This window comes from Dermacentor variabilis, chromosome 1 (assembly GCF_050947875.1).
Source record: "Dermacentor variabilis isolate Ectoservices chromosome 1, ASM5094787v1, whole genome shotgun sequence".
Classification (NCBI taxonomy): domain Eukaryota; kingdom Metazoa; phylum Arthropoda; class Arachnida; order Ixodida; family Ixodidae; genus Dermacentor; species Dermacentor variabilis.
In genome coordinates, this window is record NC_134568.1 from 95,557,143 (window position 1) to 95,578,478 (window position 21,336).

Sequence of the window (21,336 nt, forward strand, 5' to 3'; positions counted from 1 at the left end):
ATGAAAGATTTACTTTTAGGTCTTGTCTTGAACTTAAACAATAATATCCTGTGACTTGTTAAAAAAATTAAAATGCATTTTCCCTAAATTTAACATTCGGTGTAGTAGCACTGTTCGGGGCAAAGTTTTTGTATAAGATTGAGCTTTGCAAGACTGAGGTCACCATTTTATCAACACCTTCCATCTCGAACTGATTCGTTTCATGTGTTGATTTGTAATTTTTTATTCCCTCACAATTTTCGGTAACTCAGCTGCACGTCACAGCTAAGCAGTGTGAGAGAGGTATAGGTAGTAGCCATCTTTTGCATTGCTTATACTGCAGTTTCTCAGCTTGAATTATCATTTCCTTGATTATCTAGAATAAAAAATCGGACCATTGTTTTTCAGAGTGATATTTCAAAGAAACAATTGTTTTTCTGTGAGCCCTGTTGACCTTTGGGTTTCTTTTCGTGTTTTCATAAAAATACATGCCAAATGCAAGCCTTATAAATGGGTGGGTGATCCATTTTTCTGCAATTGAAAGTGGTGAAATAGCATGTGAGAAAGCATTAAAACATGCATTTAGCTTGCATTTGTGCATTAAATCTTTTTTTTACTCCTGTAGCCCATGTTTATATAACCAACCATTTACTCACGCAGCCATGTTTATTTAGGGCATTCCTGTACTTATGCTAATTGTTACTAATAAATGCTGGTCCTTAGCATAGTCATGTATTGTACACACTGACATGGAGCCCATCATGCCATCATGCTTTAAAGCGACCTTTCAGCTTGCAGGCAGCATTGCTAAACTTATACTGAAGCAAGCGAATGTATGATTGTTCACAGTCAAATAGAAGTTGTAGTAAGTCAGTAATCATTAAATGAATGACTTGAAGTACTTGTCTCACCAATGTAGGGTTGCTCATAAATTCAACAAATTTTATCCATCTTCAATAACTCTGTGTTTTAATGCGCTATCAAATATGGAGCCAACTTCTACACAAAATGCTGTATAGTTTTAATCCTTCGCAATTTATTGGAGCTTTTGAAATTTGAGGGAAACATTAGATTTTGCCAAGTTTTCTCAAACTTTGCTCAGGGAGCGAAACTTAGAAATTTATGTGCTTCAGTCAAAATAGAAGTGCTCAATGTATACAAGTTTCTTGTTTCCTTCTTTTCTTTTTTTAAGTAAGTGCTGCATTTTTTTCAGCAGCACAAGTCCTGAGAAGTCAGTTTTCTTGTACATTTATTGTCTTACTTGCTCTTGTGGCTTTGTGAAGCCCATGTTGCATAAATTTTTACATTAGAGATCTGTCGAAACCACTGTTGAAGGGACATGGGCAGTGAAGTTTATCTCCTGTACATGGAAGGACAAGCCATGCAGCTCCTGTTTACGCATTTTAATTTTTGTTTTCGTCTTGCTGTAGGCAGCTCTTCAAGCATTGGATGACCTAGATCTGTTTGGGGGCAAAGGGGGCCCCTTTTCTGTGATTCATGTCCTGGCTGATGAAGCTCAGAAGTGCAATGTTAGTATGCATCCCAATCGATTTTTCTGAATATAATAATAATAATACTAATGTTAAACCTTGTAACCCTGTGTGACATGCTTTCTGTACATGTAGGCTGTGCTGCAGTCAATGCTTCCACGAGAGTCCAACTCCAAAGAAGTGGACGCAGCTCTTCTCTCAGTCATTGGCTATCCAGCATTTGCTGTGGAAGACCCCGAGCTGATAGCTCAGACTCGAAAGAGCATTCTGCAAAAGCTGAAGGTACATGCCAAGTTTGAAGGAGGTAGTAATTATCTGAAAAAAATGCTGTGTTGTTTTTAACTTCTACAATGATAGATCCAGCTGTATAAACTGCGGAAGTTTTGTGGCTTCATTGGTGTATGATGTAAATTTGTTGCAGTAAAATATTTGACAGATTAATTTAGTGATGTAGGGAATCTGTAGTGCTGCAGCATTCTTCATTTCATGTAAATAGCCCTGATGTAGGCAACAAAAACCACTGCTCAGCATGATAAAAAAAATATTTTCTATTGTGAGGGCTTCTAGACACATCCCTGCTGTGTGAGCAGCTTTCTTGTTTCTAGTTATGCTTGTCTGAGGTGCTGGTGAAGTGCTCTTTCTTTGTTAGATTTTTTTGTTAAAACTTGTACACATTTTAAGCTTTCAGATAACTCTAATATCCAATAAAGGAGGTTGACAGTATCTTTAATTCTCAAGAAGCAAAATGACGTTAACATGTCTTTCTTATGCTGTAGTCTAGTGTTTGCTGTACAAAAAATAACAATATTATTTTTTGCTTAGGGCAAATATGGGTGTAAAAGGTTTTTACGGGATGGCTACAAGACTGCGAAGGAGGTAATGAATTCATACATTTTGAGTCCATGCATTTATTATTCTCTGTTCCATTTTTTTGTCTGTTTGTCTATAGCTGCAGTCTTATTTTCAGGACCCAAGCAGGCTGTATTATGAATCTTGGGAGCTACAGCACTTCGAAAACATTGAATGCGAGTGGCCACTCTTTCTCTGCTATTTGGTGATTGACGCTTGCTTCCGTGGGGAGCGCCTGGAGGTAACAAATTCAAGCTTTGGTGTCCTGCAAACAGCACAAGAAAATTTTTGCAACATATTTTGTAATTGAGTAAATTTTGATCAGTGCTGCATGATAGCTCATATGCCATAATGAAGTATTGTATAATATTCATTGCATTGCAGTCATTGTGTGTGACTAGAAGGGGTTCTTTTTTTGTCAAGACTAGTCTAAGCTTTGTTTTCTGTAATATTTGAATCTTTCACTTGTGGTTTCCATTTAGGTGGAGGAATACTGTGATGCTTTGGAGCAGGTGCTCCTTCTAACTGATGACGGGCTTAAATTGGTCCCAGAAATGTATGCTGTATCAGCTGACAAGGTCTGTGATATTAATTTGCACATAATTGAGCCCTGTTGACTCGCACCTTACAGTAGCTTCTAAATGTGGCTGATCATGTAGCTGTCGTATGTACAGTTATTGCCTCCTCCTTGCATGCTTCTTCTACGTATTGGAACTGCACACTGCCATGTAGGTTGAAGCAGAATACAAGAATCCACACAGTCAGCCAAGAGTTCACGTTGGCATGACTCCTTTTATGTGGGCGCAGTCATTATTCATCATTGGCCGACTTCTACAAGAGGTGGTCCCATTTTTTAAAATCTGCATTCTTATGTTGCTCATTCACTTTGCTCATTTCACCTCTTATGTGCGTTTCTAGGGTTTTATTGTTCCTGGGGAGCTGGACCCTCTGAATCGTAGGCTGGCCTCGGAGAAAAAACCTGATGTGGTGGTGCAAGGTTACTTTCATTATTATTATTAGCAACTTGAGTGCCTTCTGAGTGAATGGCAAACATGATAGATAACTTGGTGCTTTTCATTTTTGCAGTGGTGGTGCTTGCAGAAGACCACATAATACAAGAAAAGTTGATGCACCATGAGATTTTTGTGCAGACTATACAAGATGTTCCTGACTTTGAAGTGCTACCAGCAAGGGTTCTAGGACATATTTATACATATCTAGGTTTGCTGGGCATTGCTTTATTATTTATAAGCTTTTTGTTATGAATGTTGTTGATTCATCCATCTCTAAACTGTTCTGTAGGAAGAAGCTCTAAACTGGGCTTGAGTGGACGACAGTCACGAGATGTGGGCATTCTTAGCACAAGCAAAATGTACTTGTTCAAGGATTCTCTCTTGGTATTCACTCCTCAGGTAAACTTACTATGAGTGCACTACCAACTTGTTTGAATTGCATACTTATACTGGCAGTTGTTGCAGCTTATTTGCGATTTCGTGTAATCATTTCCTTTAAATTAGCTCTCTCTCGTGGACCTATATCCCCCACTAATGCACACAAAAATTTATTCGTTCCAGTTCGCAGACCAACATCGATTTTATCTTGCCTCTGACACAGACCTGCTCATTGATACTTTCAAGACCGAGGTCGCCTATCTGAAGTCAGCGTGGAGAATGCTTGGAAGGCCAACAGTCATCCTACCTGTTTCACAGGACCTCCTGCGTTAGTAATGTGGCTGTTTGGGCTTGTTGGTACAGCACAGTGGTGAATCGTAGTGCAGATAGCATATACAACAGCAAAGACGAGACAAGTGCTACAGTCGTCTCATCTTTGCTGTCATCTTGTATATCTGCGCTACAATTAACCACTCCTGCATTAGTTGCACACTTAAATTTTAGAAACGCGAGAGCTTGCTTTGGGGATCCTGTATTTGTATTATAGCTATATTTTTGATGATGATTGGGTTTTTGTAGCGCAAGGGCCAGTTCTGGCCAAAGAGCATTCTATTTTTATGGGAAAACATTTCCTTAACGTAAGAATTTTACATGTGCCTCCAGTTTTACAGTGTTTCTTTTATTAAACAAATTGGCAGGTGCTTATTGAATATGTTGGTATGATGAATATTGGCAAAACAGACAAATGACATGTCTACAACAAAGCAAGGTTTATTTTTTGTTGGTGTATACACATATTTCTTGGAAGGAGTAGTAAATAAATACATCTTGTGCAGCAGTTTTTGCACCATGACCAGTTTTGGGGTTCCGGACAACTGTGCAGCTTTAGATTTAAAAACGCTAGTACACTCAACTTGACTTGAAAAGTTGTTTTCTTGAAGTTTTGGGTTTGTAAAGAGGAATTTTCTTTGCAATCTCGAATGATTTAAAGTTTTGTGCCTCATTTTATTGATTTTGCCTTTACAGATAATGGAAAAATACCTGGGGAGGTTATAGCCACAATAAAGAAGCTAAAAAGTGGTTATACTACTGGTACTCGGTATGTTTCTGACCTCATATTCTTACTTTGGTGTATATTACTTGGAACTTTCGCCCAGCGAAGTTAGGACAATGGAAAACTTTTGCAAAAGTAAATGAACCAAGAAATTTGTTCTTTTTTTTATTTTCCAGCATTCTTTTAGGTACTCTCGAGGAATTTGTGAGCACTTCCTGTATTGCAAGCCTCAGCTTTGTTGGAAATCAAGAGGAAGGACATCCAGAACGTGTGTCTTTGACATTAAGATATGAACCCTCATTTTGTATAAGAAAGCAAGGAGCCTTTGTTTCCCATGAAAATGATAGTTTTTCCAATTTTACTTTCATCGTTGCCTTTCTCCAGTATATAACTGCCAGAGCAGCACAGTTTGACAGTTCTCTGTGTGGTATTTCTTTTTCTTTGTGTGATTCCTAATTTGATAACATAGTTTCTCACGGTTCTCTGCACGTGCTTTGAACATGAGCCCCACAGCTGTTAAAATGGTATGAAGTGTTGCTCACTGCAGTTCCCACTTTTTACAGGTATTCCAGCTGAACTCAGGGAATACCTGAACAAAGAGTTCAGCAGAAAGGATGTAAGAAGAGACTCCATCTTCCTCAGGAGGCAGTCTATTATTGGCCCTCCAAAGAGTCCATCAGCTTTTGGCAGCCGTGGGAAGTTGGGTGTGAAGGGCCTTGTAAAGAGATCAAGGTCCATTCATGTGGAAAACTTCTTCTCATGTGGTAAGTTTTGCAGAATGCATCATTACACAAGGTTCTTCATTGAACACACTTTTAAGAGAAATGAAATATGTCTGGTTATCGGGCTTTTATTCAAGTAAGGGTTAGTAAACACCACGACCTACTGTATAAGGGGCGACCTGCGCGTGCGGCGCTGTGCCAGCGCCGCCGATTTGCTTTTGCTTGTGTGACTTTTTTTTAGTTTTCCAAACCGCCACCACGAACAGTGGCGCTAGTGCTCACCCCCACGTACTCCCACCCCGTAGCCGGCCGCATGCACAGGCAGCAAGCATTTCAGCGAGAGCACGGAAGGACGCAAACGCACGTGCGCGAGACAGTTGATTAGCTGAGTGCTTGGTGATCTGTTGTTGTTGCTAGATCTTGATTACCAGATTCTATTTCAGCGACACTGCGATTCTCAGCCCCGTGGGCGCTGGCTTTCGCGTTTGCGCCAACTTCAAGCACGATGGTTTACTGCTGCGTGCCGTTGTGCAAGTCGAGCGGCCGAGCATCAAGAGGAATTTCAGTTCATGAGTTCTCCGTGACCGATATTAGGAACCAATGCTTGAAACCTGAACAATCCTGTACAAAAAAAAAAAAAAAAGGCTGGGGCTTAGCTAAGGTTAAGCCTGGATATCTCGAAGCGAAAAGGTTCGGTTATGCTTACGGTTTAGCTTATGGTTATGCTTTAGCCTATGGTTATGCTTACGGTTTAGCTTATGGTTGTGCTTTAGCCTATGGATATGCTTACGGTTTAACTTATGGATATGCTTATGGTGTAATTAAGTTATGGGTATGCTTAGGGTTTAGGTTTGTGATTTAGCCTATGGTTATGCTTACGGTTTCACTTATGGATATGCTTACGGTTTAGCTTATGGTTATGCTATACGTGTGCCTTGTGTAGTTATGCAAATTGCTTATCAATGATATATACCATAAGTTATGCATGATTATTAAACTTCTTTATTCGTCATTGTTGGGCACATTGTCTTGTGATTTCTCTACAGCCATAAACACAGCTCTCTGTATCGGTAGTATCCCTCTCCTTCCATGTTGAATGCACACGCCTATTCACTGGCAAGCGGTTATATAGTCGGCCTCCGCGATAAACACGCGCTTGCGGCGAACGTCAAACGATGACGCATAGCGCGCGGCAGTGGCCACATGCGTCGACTCCGAACACGCTTACGGAGCCAATTCCGACACACGCCGGCTCGCGCGAAGCGCGGTGTTGACTAGCGTAGTGAAGCTTTTCGCTTCAAAAGCCCAACTCCAGAAAAGTGCTTAAAGTGTAGTGATTGTCTGTGTGATGGCACAACAAATCGTCCTTAAAATTTTTCAAGCTAGACTTTTGTTATCATTTGGTAAAGCGGCGTAAATGGCGCGCGTAAAGCGGTTAAAGCGGCGCAGCAGTGGCCAACTGTGTCGACTCCAAACACGCTTACGGAGCCAATCCTGACATAGCCGGCTCGCGCGAAGCACGGTGTTGACTAGCGTAGTGAAGCTTTTCGCTTCAAAAGCCCAACTCCAGAAAAGTGCTTAAAGTGTAGTGACTGTCTGTGTGATGGCACAACAAAGCACCCTTGAAATTTTACAAGTTAGACTTTCGCTATCATTTGGTAAAGTGGCGTGTAAATAAATGCGTCAATAACAGCACATTTTTACGATTGTGGCATGCACTGCAATTAACCTACTCATGTTCTGCCGCGCTCTCAACGGCACATTACTTCAGTGAACGTGCCGAATGCAGCAAAGGAACGCGTGGGCCCTGAAAAGCGGTACTTAGTGCATTCATTGCGTCTGGCTCGGGACTAGCGAAACCTACGGGAGAATAAACTGCGGGCGCGCTCAGGCCTCGGCTAGCGCGGAAAGTGCGCACTAGACCTTATTGGCACCACAGCACTAACCAACATTTTAACAGGCAATGAGGGGAGAAGGGATTACACTATATCAATCCTAGCAGCCGCGCGGCCGCGCCTTCAAAGTAGTTTCAAGTTTCATTGCACTGCACAGCGAAGATACCAAATATCTGGGGCATGTATCACATGTACCGCCGCGCATTTTTCTAGCCGCACCCTGTCTATAACGTGAAATGCCGAGTTTACTGCAGCTCCTCTACTAATTTTTACCGTCATCGCAGTACTCCTGAAGGCAGGGCCGGAGCGTTTCGGGCGTTGCTGTGAGGAGCACTGGCGGCCTCTACCGGCACGCATGGTCCCTACTCAATGATCACGTGGTATTTCTTCGGCCGCGCGCTGCCATAGGCGACCACGGGATGCGCAGGTTGCTCTTTATACAGTAGGTCGTGGTAAACACTAAAGAAGGTCGCAATAAGTTTTCACTCATCATTCTTGATTGTTCCTCACTTAACTGTTTCCTTACCGCTAGAATTGTGCTCATTTTCAGTGCTTTCATGTTTTACCATTTTATTTCAATATGTATAGTCTCAGCATATGCCATGATACATTAAATTGTATCCTGTCCATTTGTGTTATGAATGGAAGTAAAGCAGAAATAATTACTCATTTTGAGAATTCTTACGTTAAACTTTAGATAAGCACTTCAAGAAGCATGAATGAAACGAATAATGTCCTATTTGTAGTGTAAGTACTGTGAGTAAAAAAAATCTGAAATAAACAAAATATGCGCCTTGCTCTTATTTTCCAACTTCTGTAAGTTAGAGCACGAAAAAAAAAATAAAATTCGAATTTGGTGGGGGAAAACCCTGGCTTGTCAAGCGTGAAAACGAGTAAGCACCTGCGGTGCAAGGAGCATTTATTTTTACTCATTGCAGCAAGCACCTGGCTCCCTTTTTACTGCATTCTTTAGGCTCTTGAAGCAGTGGCTGTTACATAGGGGAGCATGCACAAGCCTCCTCACTTGATTATTGCATTCGATCAGCTTTTCTGTGCAAGCAAGCTAGTCTAGTTGTGCATCTTGAACTGGCGCTGGAGCCTTCACATGCTTTAAGCCTTCACGCACTTTGTACAGTACTGTACTTATAATGTGCAGTGTTGCACAGTATTTTACAGCAATGAATTGCAGCATTTGCACAGGCGGTGTTCAAATAGTAAGAAATTAGACTGCTAGTCACGCTTCTGCTGAACGTCAGTCTAAAATCGACTGATTGCTCTTTTGTGAGTGAAACTGCACATGACTGGAAGGATTGCTCGTAATTAGTTGTACATACGTTGTCGAAACGCTGATAGATCAAAGCAACCCATGGCAGGTAACATTGAGTTCAGGGTTTGTACACCTTGAATTTAGAAGAAAAGTTAAAGGGCCCCTGAAACGGTTCGGACAAATTTTGTAGACGCGTAGGGTACAGCTTAAGTAGAACATTCGCGCCACAATTTAAGTGAAGCGTTACATATTAATGGAGCTACAAGCGATTAGAAGTTACCCTCCTCCCTAGCCATGCTTTTCCTCCTCAACTCGTTCGCCGAGCGAGCGGGGCTAAGCTCCACCTTCACTGATTCAGCGTCACGATGCGACGTCACATCGTCCACTTCCGGTTGTTTTGGAGCCCGCCCGCGCGAGACCTCTCCGCTAGCCGCTTGGTGGTCGACCCCAAGCGAGAGCTATCGAAGCAGCGTGCGTTGCGAGCATTCTGTCGTAGCACCGAACGTGTCTTGTATTCCTGTAACCACAGGCAAGCTGATCATTTCGGCAAATGACTGGAGGCATAAACTCAAGCTGATGAAGGAACCTTAGCGTAGACGTACGTGAGCGGCCTGATCGGTCTGCACGGTCTATACACTTGTTGGCGCAGCGCTTAACCAGCCAAACAAAGGGCTAATATTGCTCTAACCAAGTGTAAAACATTTTAAACATTTATAAAAACAACGTGTTGATGATTACACTCCTGCGAAAAATACACACCAGCAGCATACAGTTCGTTGCTGCTACTGTGTATGGTTGAGCTCTGTGCCACCAGGTGGCTGCACCGTGCAGACCATTGACATTTGCTCTGCTGCTCATCTCATGGCTCATCCCGTTACGGCACAGTCAAGCGGCCGGACTCCGTCCCCTTGCGCTTGCGTTTGCCCTAATACCGGACTCGCGAAACGCTATTGCGTTAGTAATCTTCCGGTGTAAAGTGACTGCCACAAACGCGCAAATCCTGGCACCGATCGGATAGCAGCACTCCGATGTGCAGCAGCCAGTTCGCTCGTACGCTGCCTTACAGAGGGACACGATGTCGCAGCTTGACATATTGCCAGTCGCTACGTTTGCAGTCCACAAGGTAACAAAGTCGAATCATAGTGCTCACGAAAAGACTGAGACCGACCCTGACCGCGGAGCTCTCGTCAAAATGGAGTACGTTGTAACACAAGCAGACGACACTTGCTGTGTGCCGGAAGTGCTTAAGGGTACTGAAAAATTATTCTTGTGCATTCTCTTTATGTTACTTTCTTTTCATAAAAAATTGCCGACGATTACGTTACTTCCTAATGCAAAATTTGAGCGCAGCAAATAAGCTGTTTCACCTTTTCGATAGATTGAGGCAAAGAAATCTAGCAACACATGTATGCGCTATCACAGAATTTTTTTTTTATTTTTCACACGTATTTCTTTAACAAAGACTCCACTAACAGTTCTTGACAGTCATGAAGGAAGCTTTGTGGTCGGAGAAATAGACTGATATATGTTCGACTTGGTACACCAATGCTTGATTCTCAAAGACGAGACCTATACAAGTGCCTCGCGAGGTTGTCACAGCCGTGGGACGCGTTACGAGCGAGAGGAACGGGATGTTCTCCCGCATAAGTGTTAGGAAATTGCTGTTTGTCTTTATGTCAAGCCGCCACCGATCTGGCTCTCTGATTGCCACCGCACAGGGCGAACGGCAGCGGCAATTTCGGCTCGGGCGGTGCACATATACAGATCCGCCGCCACCGATCTGGCTCTCTGATTGCCACCGCACAGGGGTTGCATTGGAGGAGGAGCGAAGAAAGGAATTAAGTTCGAGCCGGCGCTTTGACAACCGGAGACTCGCAGGAAGAGGGGGGAGGGGGGCGGCGTGTACACCCAGCGGCAAACGATGGGGGCAGAAGCGCGCGCAGCAAGCGGACAACACGATAAAGGGAGGAGGGAAGAGATAGCAGCGACTGACTGATGCCGCTGACGCCGATAGTGAGTCAACCCCAGCTGCGGAGTTGGTTTCAGGGACAACGAATAACCGGCGCGTCGGCAACTGAAGAGCACCCTATCCGCCACACAAGAACAGGGGGGGGGGGGACCCTTTCCTCCTCTTTCTGCATGGCGGCGACGGTGTTCTATGCAGTCACGTTATCTTGACTCTCTAGCGGCGTCAGCGGCATCCAGCGGTATCAGTCGATCGCTGCTAGCGCTGGGGGGATGAAAGGGGGGCGGAGCTGGTTACGACGCCGACGCGAAACCCAGGAACGGACGCCAAAGAGCTGCGCTCTAAAACAAATTAACTAACATTCCAACTATTACGAATATCATTTGTTTACCATAAAGTGGGAAAAATTATCGATCACGTGCCCTTGTCAGCCAATCGGATAGCTCGCCCCACTGACGTCGTATGGGTGATTTCGGTCATATGGGTAGGGGCGGCTTAAAATTCCACCGAGCAGTGTGCTGTGGTCGGCAGCAATGTGCACGTTTAAAACCTTATAATAAATTACACGCTTTACGCGGGGCACTTAGATGTGTCGATTAATGATCAGAACGACCTACTCTAACGACTCAGTACGTTTGTAGAAAATCGTCAAAAGCGTTTCAGGGTCCCTTTAAGAACCCTTAAAACGCTTTGGAAATAAATGTGCACCTTGAATTCCTTGAAAACTGGGGTTGCGGGTGACTTTTGAACAATCGAAGTAACAAACTCCACTAGTCGCTATGCCATGGACACAATCTATTGGGAAATAATCCTCGATATTTTCTTTTGAAAGTGTCACCAACTGATAGCAACATGGTGTGTCCACAGCCACCAATGACAGGCTTGTTTAAGTAACCATTGCAATTGTGGAGCTAGTCAAAGCCAGATCAAGCAACCAAGCCATGCCACTAGTTGGTTCACACCGCAGCAATTATTGCTCCATTTTAAAGCTGTAGGCTCTAAAAATGGCTGGCAAAAAGTAAGTTTAATTAATTTGGCTTTAGCACAATGAGTATCTTTGGCTGAAGCCGGACGCTACTAGCAATCATGCCAAAAAGGCAATTGACATTATTACAATAGGAAAGTCATCTTAGAAAAGTGACCTGAAGAGCTTGAAGTGTGTGTCCAAATCAGAAGCTGCTCAGCTACAAGAAATTGCAGCTAAGAAGAAGATTTCACTACTTTTCAGTGTGTGTATGAAAAGGTTTGTTTCCCCATCCATAAATTTTCACCTTCGGCATCCTTGAATTTTTTTTAATTGTCCTACAATCTTGAGTCAAATGTTCTGTGAACCGTGCGAAGTTGCTCTTTATATTAGTCGAATGCAATCATTAAAGCAAGTGCTCCTGAGCATGTACTGATGTTTGGGACATCGTGAAAACAGCATAGACGTCTGATTGGAAAATTAGACCACCCAACAGTAGCTTCTGTGTCTTCACTGCTGCTGTCATTTAAAAATTATGTAGCCGAATTGACCAAAGTGCAAATTTTGCGTTGTTTGAATGCTAGGAGCACTGGAGGCTAGTTTCGATGATAGCGTCTGTCAAACCTTATTTACAGATTCCCCACTGGGCTGGAAATTGTCAAATCTGACTAATAGCTTAAAGCAGTGATAATTTAATACGGTGCATGGAAGAATTCCAACAACAATGTTTAACAATGTGTTCAAAAACTGTCAATCAAAATTGATCAGTTTCTTTGGGCCCGGTAATGAAAGAGTTAAAGTGCAATGCAGTTCAAGCCGAGTCAGTTTTTGAACCACTGGTTTGATTTCAATGTAGATTGGAAGGCTTGTACGTCGCAATTATGCAAGGTGTTGCGCTAAATACCATTGCTCTATCTTAACTTTTAAGAGTTCAGACTCTTGTAATGTGTAAATGGGTATAGTTACTAACAAAAAGTATAAGGAAATTCTTTCATGTTATGTTGTCTCACGAGAGCCCAGGCTGCGCAATTGTGGAGCTGTTTTGTTATTTTCAATACTTTCTGTAGTAAAGAAGAAGGTGCATAAATGATGCCACTACAGTACACTTTGACCTTGCCTCCAAAGTTCTAACTTTTCTATACTTAAGAAAGGCAACTTTCGAAAATATGAGTTTGCAGTAACATTTTATATAAAATTTTGCGGTGGAAAACATCCTAGAGACAAGTCTCTCTGACCAACAGTGGGCAGACAAGGCAAACCTGAACCAGGAGCCAACATTTTACCAAGGGAACTTGTTTTCATCAGGCTCCTGCTGAAGGCAAGTCCCATGACGAAGACATTGGCTTCAAGCTGAGCCTTCCCTTGTTTGCCCACTATTTATCACTTGAAGTATCCTTCCTGTGAACCCTTTGTCTTGTTTGGAAGTCTTTCTCATGTAATTTAAATATGAGCTCTTGCTAGCTTGAACTTTAGAGTAAAAAGTAGAGTGTCTACTAAATTGACATTTCCGAATTCCCAGAGTTTTCCAGACTTTCACTAAGTGCCTTTGAAAAATTTCTTGAGTGACACAGAACTTTGTTTTATATCAAGATGGGCTGACACAATGTTGCCCGGTGCTGTCACTCTTTATAGTAAGCATGTTAAAAATAAAAAATAAAACGACTTAATCCAGTTTGAATAGTAAGGAGCAGTGTTTATTTTATTCAAAAAGTAAACAGAAGGGAGGGGTTAGCGAAATTCACAGCGAGTCAAATATCTTCGAAAAATATGGTAAAGCCTTTAGCAAATTGAGCTGAACATCTTCAAATACAAATAAAAAAAGATGCATACAGAGCTTACGGAAGCAAATATTTTCGAATATGAGCTATTTCTATCACCTGATAGCAAGCTCATTGGTATGAGGCCCCCTAACTTTGTCACAAGTGAGATTCTCTCTTAGCAGCTGGAAAGTCAACCTCAACTGCCCTGACATACTCTCAGCCCGTGCACAACGCCTCAATGTTGCGTTTCACTGCTTCAGAGTGTTTGTTTTGGTTTGGATGAGGGACAGCTGCATCTCGGCAATAGCCAACACTTCGTTTTTTCAGCTCAAGCTCATTCAAAGAAGCGGCGGCACACTTCCTTTCCCGTTCATCCCTCAATGTGTCGGTCTTTTCTGTTCTCGTCTTCCTTCCGCCATGCGTTCGCCCCACGGACCATTTAAAGCATCCTCTTGGTCAGTTGTGCAGTGAGCGCCCGATTTTTTTTTTACTCCCTAGGGGCCGCGAAAACGTATGAAAAGTCGGGCAGTTTGAAAAAAAATTAATGCATGTCTTTTACTGCCCTTAAAGGCTTAAATTGCCACAGGTGCATCCGAAGAAGCTCTGAAGGCCTGTCAGTACACTTATTAGGCATACTGGTGCTCGTACTGGGACAGGAGATGGCAGGTGCACGCATGTATAATTAAGGAATACATACTGGGTCCCAATTAATAAAGGGAAAATCAGACATCCACCCATTCGTAGCAATTGCTACAAATGAAACCCATACGGGTTCCTCGAAAGAAAAGCCTCGCAGTTGAAGAAAAATTCGTCCTGGTTCAGGACTCGAACCCGGGACCACCGCCTTGCTGGGGCAGCCGCTCTACCATCTGAGCTAACCAGGCGGCTAGCAGATGGTAGGGCGAAGTCAAATTTGTCAACAACTCGATTTTCCCTTTATTAATTACTTCTCTCCACCTTGCGGGTTTCCGCAAAACTATTACATCAAACTCTTGCCTTTGCTTCGAGTTGTTGACAAATTTGACTTCGCCCTACCATCTGCTAGCCGCCTGGTTAGCTCAGATGGTAGAGCAGCTGCCCCGGCAAAGCGGTCGTGCCGGGTTCGAGTCCCAGACCAGGACAAATTTTTCTTCAGCTGCGAGGCTTTTCTTTCGAGGAACCCGTATGGGTTTCCTTTGTAGCAATTGCTATGAACGGGTGGATGTCTGATTTTCCCTTTATTAATTACTTCTGTCCACCTTGTGGGTTTCCGCAGAACTATTACGTCATACTGGGTCCCGTGACAACTGCTCCTTCTCTCGCTTGTTAAACTCACCGCAATACTTCGCATATGCTTTACCGCGTAACATTTCTGTATTGAGGCGAAGCTTACTTTCGGAAACCGGCAAAATTTAACGCGTCATGCTTTCTGCGCTTCGAAGCCATTGGCGAGGATTACAAAGGCTGAGTTGGCGCCATTGTTAACAGCAGCGCATTACTAACAGTAATGAACGTTGAAGTAGCTCTGCCTAGCGTTGCTGCAGTGGTGGCTACGGCTGCCAGTGGACCTCCGTGCAGGAGCACCGGTTCGAGGCGGCGAGATAATCAAAATGGCGGCGGTGGTGACTTTGTATAATGCCGTTTCGGGCCTGCGGTCATGGCAAAAAGTACAGAAAATCGGATGGCGAAGGGTTCTTGCGTCTGAAATTTCATTCGTTCTTATGCATTGACTTATGCAGTGCCGCAAAGCTGTCCAAATTATTAGGCATGGCCCAAAAATCGGCTGCCCGGAAAATAGGTCGTTGACTGTACACAGGCAACTCTTCCTGCCGATGACACGGCGTCAAAAACGATTCGTTACGATTCCTCTCTGTCACTCGAGCCTGTATTAGAGTGGCTTTCGTTCCCTTTCAGTAAAATTGCAGCTAATATTCCCTGATAGAAGCACAAATTTCAGGAGTTTTCCCTGAGTATTTCCAAAATATTGACACGTGTACTTATTTGTCTTTATTGGGTGACATGTTTCACCGCCTAACAAATGTTATCATACAGCGTAGAACGCGCCTGCATGTATCGGAAGCTTCTGGAATGTTATCAATGCTTCCATCCGCTGTCTGTGACCGAACCTTGTGTAATCTGATCGCATTTGTGCGTGACACGAATAATGTAGAACTTTGTAAAAGGCACGCGAGTCCCAGCGATTGCTCTGGAACATTCGATGACTGATGTATAAAAGCGAACGTGCTTCACCCACTGATCAGATTTTCAACGATCGCTGACCGTGTTCGCCACTATCGTTGTGCTATAAGTGTAGCCTGTTTTTGTGGGCACAGGTTCTCCCAATAAAAGTTCGTTTTGTCTTTCACAGTATTGTTACTGTGTTCTTCAGCGTCACCACCACGTGACACTGTTCAAAATCCCTGAGAATTCTTGGTTTTCCCAGTTGGTAGACACCATGAAAAAATACTAAAAAACTCAGAAGATTGAGAACTGTACCATCTTATTCTTAATGCATTTATAGCCATTAGATGCATTTGGAGAATATGTGGGGCCTTATCATATTTTCATTGTTGCCTTGTTCTATGGCAAGAGTTTTAAGCTGTCTGTTGTTTTGTTTTTTGCCATTATTAAGCTCTCGGGTGCACTGGTTGTTGCTATCCTCTATATGGCTTGTTCTGTATGGGCCACAACCTAGTCCCAGCTTCTGCTGCACTCGAAACCCACTTTCACAAAATGGTAACCACAAAGGTGTTGCATGTTGTGGCGGGCATCCTCACTTGCACTTTGGGATGCGTCATCATGCAATTGAAGCAATGCAGGGTTTCACTCAGATGTGATCAAAATAGTCTTACCATCATCCTCAGAAGCTGCGGAGCTTACCAATTCTGATGTTTCATTGTCAGAAGGTGATAACACTGCATCTGTTGCTAGTGGTGGTCTTGAAACTCTCAAATATGATGGTTACTCATGTACGGTCATTCACCCCTCAAATAAAAAACGTAAATGAGGTCCTTAACGTATCCCTACTACCGCAGTCCTTAGCCAAGCTCAAAGAACGCATCAGTGCTACAGTGCAGACAATTGACAGGACTATTCTACGAAATGTATGGAATGAACTTGATTATTGTCTGGACTTGTCTCGTGTCACCAAAGGGGCACATATTGAACATTTGTAGAGGGTGTATAAACTTGGTGAGTTTGTGGTTCTTTTCATATATCTTTCATGTGTGTACGTGTAATACTTTTGAAAATATAGCCTTTTCAAAACGAATGAATCATTTATGTTAGCCCTGTATTAGTTGGCGGCACAGTGTTGAATGCTTGCAGGCCATGTGTCGCTAAAACATCAAAGAGTAGTGTGAGTAGCGCAACCATTGTATTTTACTAGAAATTTGAAAAGACTACGCTACGAATATTATACTGGATGGAGTCAAAATTTAGTGCATTCATTGGAAGGCTTGTGGTTTCTTCATTGTATTGCATTTTTTTTTTGGCATAAGACATTTTTAAGATTCTTTTATTTTTAAGAAAGTAGTTTTTAGATGCTGCTAGTTTGAAACATAGTTTGAAACATGTTTTGCACAAGGTTTTCTATCTCAGTTTTTTTTTCTTCCTTTTAAATAACTGCTGTCTGACTTCATTGTGGCAATTCCAAGTTGTAATGGACTGGTTAATGGTTGGCATGAGCATTATGTCCATTGCCACAGTGACAGTTGGTTGGTGCTGTTTTGGGGAACTGTGATTTGGCATGAGCATCATATTGTTATGTGAAGGACGAGTCAGTAAGACGAGCAACTATTTACAGGTTATATTTACAACAACAGCTGCAGCGCTGACCGGTTAGATTGACAGCACGAGCCCAGTTTGTTCTTCTTCCTCTTTTCTCGAGCGATGGTGCCCACGCGCCTCATTCACACAATCAAATACCACATGTGTGTATCATCAAATATGGACTAGTGTAGGCTACTATGATGCACCACATCACTGTTATTGGCTCGCTTCTCGAATATCACCTGGAAGCATTTCTTTGAGGCAGCTGGTGCATAGGTATTCATAAAGCATGATATGAAGCACTAGTAAATAACAGTCATAGGAAATGCTTTCTCTAAGTGGATGTTCAAGAGACCATATGTAGCAGCTGTAAATTCATTCATAGAAAATATCCACCTAGCTATTCTTTTCATGCATTATTACAGTGCCTATGTTTCACTAGGAGAATTGGTGGGGTTGCTTTTCTGCATCAAACACAATGTTGGCAGTAGTTATTTGTATAGAAAATGTTAATTTGATGTGTATTATTTGCATGCATTTTTTTATCCTCGGATAAATTTCTTGGCAAAGAAGGAACATCTCTGCATTGCAACAGTATTAAGCCTCTTCGACTCTACCTAGCCTGATTTATTGAAGGTGCAAAATCTTGTGACTCGCTCAGTTGTGGAAACCAAGCATTGCGTTTTGATCGATTATTTCCCTTCATTTCTACAATAGTTCTTTTCATAGTATCCACCATGCTAAACGGCTGATCTTAGCAGTGATAGCAACTCGACGGTGTGTGAGCCAATGAAGAGGGTAAAAATAATGAAAAAGGAAGCTAGGCATATCACTGGCAAGCAACTTAAATGTCCTTGGACGGGGAGAATGTAACTAAGCACCCTCTTGCACTAATGAATCATTTGCAATGATTTACGTTTGTCTTGTAGACTTGTGCAGTCCCTTTGATATTTGTAACTCTATATTGTGCAGACCAGCCAAGCAGCACAAAATCAGAGGAGTTGCTGCCGACATTGTCAGAGGACTCGTATGGTGGTGTTGGTGATACGGGCTCGCCAGCCTATGACACAGATGAGGAAGAATTGTGCGAGATGGTGGACCAGCCCAGCAATGCCACCATCCTGGGTCTGTCCCAGCTTCAGCTAGACAAGGTTTCAGAGAAGGAATTGCTTGACCTGCTTGAGGAGAGTGATTCTCTTGAAGAGCATGGAGACATACTGCACTGCCTAGTGCTGAACAAGTATGTCACTTGCTGTCTTCCATACTGATATGAATATTTTTGGTGCTATGTGCTATTCCCACCCCACCCACTCCTATCTTATGGTCTGACTTCAAAAGGAGAGTCATTTGATACTCTCTACACTAATGTCACTACTGTGAAAGCACAAATGTACCAGAAAAAAGAAGAGGGGATTACCTTGGTTGCACTAAGTTTGTTGAGTAGATACACATCAAGTTTATTGAGTGTGCTTCTAATCGCTATTAATTATGGCACAGTAGAACCTAGCTGTAATAAACCTGGAACCATTGAATTGTTACTACACTACAAACACTATCAAGCTTAGCTTTATGCCGTTCATTGAACTGGACATTGGGCGTATCAGACTTAGAGCGGGTATTGAGCCGAAATGTTTTGGGTTCGGTTCAGGTTCAGGCTTCTGTAAATTTTCTGATTCACTTCAGGTTCAGCTCCAGAGAAAAAAACATGCTGGTTTTAACAGGTCTGAACCAGTTCATGCGGATTCATAACGGTGCGGAACTAAGGAAATTTAAATGTTTTAGAAAACAATGTTTTCCAGCCTCACTTTCAAATTAATAAGCAAAAAGGTAGTTTATTTCTACCCTTATGTGACACGGACCGATGTATGAGGCCTGTCTGAAAAGGTAATGCTGTGAGTCAGCCACAAAATTGTGCAGAAACCATCCACGATGATTGCCAATGTAAGTGAATAACCTGAAAGAACGAACGTGAGGTTTTGGCATACAATTCCACCACTGTGCTGGGAAACCCTCCCTAATTGTCAAATTTAGCCCCCTGCAACATTTTCTTTACAGCGAAGCTGTTAAGGGCTACTTTCCCCACTATCGTGTCCACGTGTAGAAAAAAATCCCGAAAATATTACAATGCCGGGCCAACGCATGGCAAAGGTGACGCAGATGTTAAGCACTCCCCATACGTGGGCCAATCCCGAAGATAGTACAATACCGGGCCGACCCGCGGCGGAAGTGAAGCAGGCGTTAAAGGAACTGACAACTGGCCAGAATGTGTTGCGAGACGTTGATGGAAATGAAATGACCTGATTTATAGCGATAGAATCCGGCACGCTGTTCGCGATTTAAGTAGGAATTATAATTTTAAATTGGCAAACAAAGACTCAAAAACCAGTAAGTGACGAGGCCTGGCAGTGAAATCTTGGTACTTCGGATGTATGCTATCAGATTACTGTATCTAAGTCAACTGTTATTAAGTACAGTATAATTATTGCTTAAAATTGCACTTAGTATATTATTAGACTATAGCGCTTTATTCTATGCTTCGGAAATCAAAAGCACACGCCTGGCTACGGCAACACGCTGAACTGCGTATCACGTGTGAATCCGTCGTTTCGTTTTCGATCCGATTGGTTTTGTATTAACTGGTTAAATACCAAAGCAGTTAAACAGGAAACCACGCAAACATGTAGCTATTATTGCAGAAATACTTTAACACTTCAAAAACATGAGTCGCAGGAACATCGACTTGATAAAAAAAATAATGCTTCTCACAGCTACGGCCGCACTTGTCGTCTACCTCCCACTAATGTCGGCGTATAATTGCTATTGCGCTCACCTATCACTGTTTTCAGCATGCTCCCGTGAACTACTACATCCTCACTGCAGATCGAAAAATTTTGATAAAATATGTTCCATGGCGTTTTCTGTACTACCACTTCATGACTAGACACGCTGACCTGTAAGCTTTACGTTGCACTACAAAAAATGGGTGCCATGAAAATTGGTTGTCAGTCCCTTTAAACACATACATGAGACGATCCCAAAGATAGTGCAATGCCGAGCTGAAACATGGCGGAGGTGAAGCAGGTGTTAAGCACTCCCCATATGTGGGCCGATCCCAAAAATAGTGCAATACCGGGCCGACCCGCGGCAGAGGTGCAGTTCTCCGTAAGGGGCCCACATTCGCAGCTTTGCTGGTCGTCCTTCTTCACAGAGGGGAAGGGCATTGAGGTTTCCTTTTTTTTTTTCCCCAAATGCAAACTGGTGCTCTGGGGGCGGTATTTCGGAGTTGTGACGACAGTTCAAAAGCAAATTACACTGCATCTGAAGCACTTAGCAGAAGAGGACTTTCAAGGGTACTTCAAGCAATTGAAGAAGTCAAACCAGTGCATTTTGAAGGTGATCACATTGATGAACCTGAAAGTTTCTGAAATTTTTTTAAACATGCATGCATAGTACAGACATATATTTTAAACATATATACATACATGCATGAGACAGACATACATTTGGGACAGACCTCATATTTATGATGTCTTAAATATTATGCAAGGAATTGAATACACTGTGAACCAAGGCGCAGAGGCGCACGGTGATTTTTTCGAAGGCCACAGTATTTCAGTGCATCTAAATAAATTAGGTGTGTTGAAAACTCATCTAATTTCCTTTAATTTCACCTGTAAGCTGTCTTGCACCTGCATGTACATCGCCCGTTGAGGTTGCGGGAATAATATATTAAAGGGACCCTGAAATGATTGTGACTATCTTGTACAAACGCACTGAGTTATTAGGGTAGGTCCTTCTTATCATTAATTGACACATCTAAGTGCTCCTCATAAAGCATGTAATTTGTTACAAGGTTTTAAATATGTACATCGCTACCAATCGCACCACGCCACTCGACTGAGTTTTCAGCTGCCCCTGACCAGGTGATGCAAGGTGACCATATGACGCCAGTAGGGCGAGCTATCTAATTGGCTTCCTAGGGCGTGTCATCGATAATTTTTCCAACTTTATGGCAAACAAATGTGGTTCATAATAGTTGGAATTTTAGTTAAATTGTTTCTACAAAAAAGAAAGTAACAGGAAGAATGCACAAGGACAATTTATCACTACGCTCAAGACTTCTGGCACACAGCAAGTGTCGTCTGCTTGTGTGACAGCGTGCTCCGTGTTGACGAGAGCTCTGCAGTCGGTGTTGGTCTCGATCTTTCTGTTCGCGAGCACCATGGTTCGCCCTTGGTACATTATGGGC

At 42.8% G+C, this 21,336-nt stretch overlaps 1 protein-coding gene across 1 annotated transcript in view; it reads left to right on the top strand.

The window, feature by feature from the left end:
* Positions 1–21,336, top strand: part of LOC142580923 (putative phosphorylase b kinase regulatory subunit alpha) — a 123,157-nt gene that overhangs the window by 14,675 nt on the left and 87,146 nt on the right. The window contains exons 6-19 of the mRNA XM_075691182.1: positions 1,410–1,508; positions 1,605–1,751; positions 2,292–2,345; positions 2,437–2,559; positions 2,801–2,896; positions 3,051–3,158; positions 3,237–3,315; positions 3,405–3,539; positions 3,621–3,730; positions 3,893–4,037; positions 4,736–4,808; positions 4,940–5,031; positions 5,327–5,527; positions 18,060–18,327. Coding sequence (XP_075547297.1) covers positions 1,410–1,508; positions 1,605–1,751; positions 2,292–2,345; positions 2,437–2,559; positions 2,801–2,896; positions 3,051–3,158; positions 3,237–3,315; positions 3,405–3,539; positions 3,621–3,730; positions 3,893–4,037; positions 4,736–4,808; positions 4,940–5,031; positions 5,327–5,527; positions 18,060–18,327 — 1,730 coding nt within the window. The remainder of the gene's footprint in view (positions 1–1,409; positions 1,509–1,604; positions 1,752–2,291; positions 2,346–2,436; positions 2,560–2,800; positions 2,897–3,050; positions 3,159–3,236; positions 3,316–3,404; positions 3,540–3,620; positions 3,731–3,892; positions 4,038–4,735; positions 4,809–4,939; positions 5,032–5,326; positions 5,528–18,059; positions 18,328–21,336) is intronic.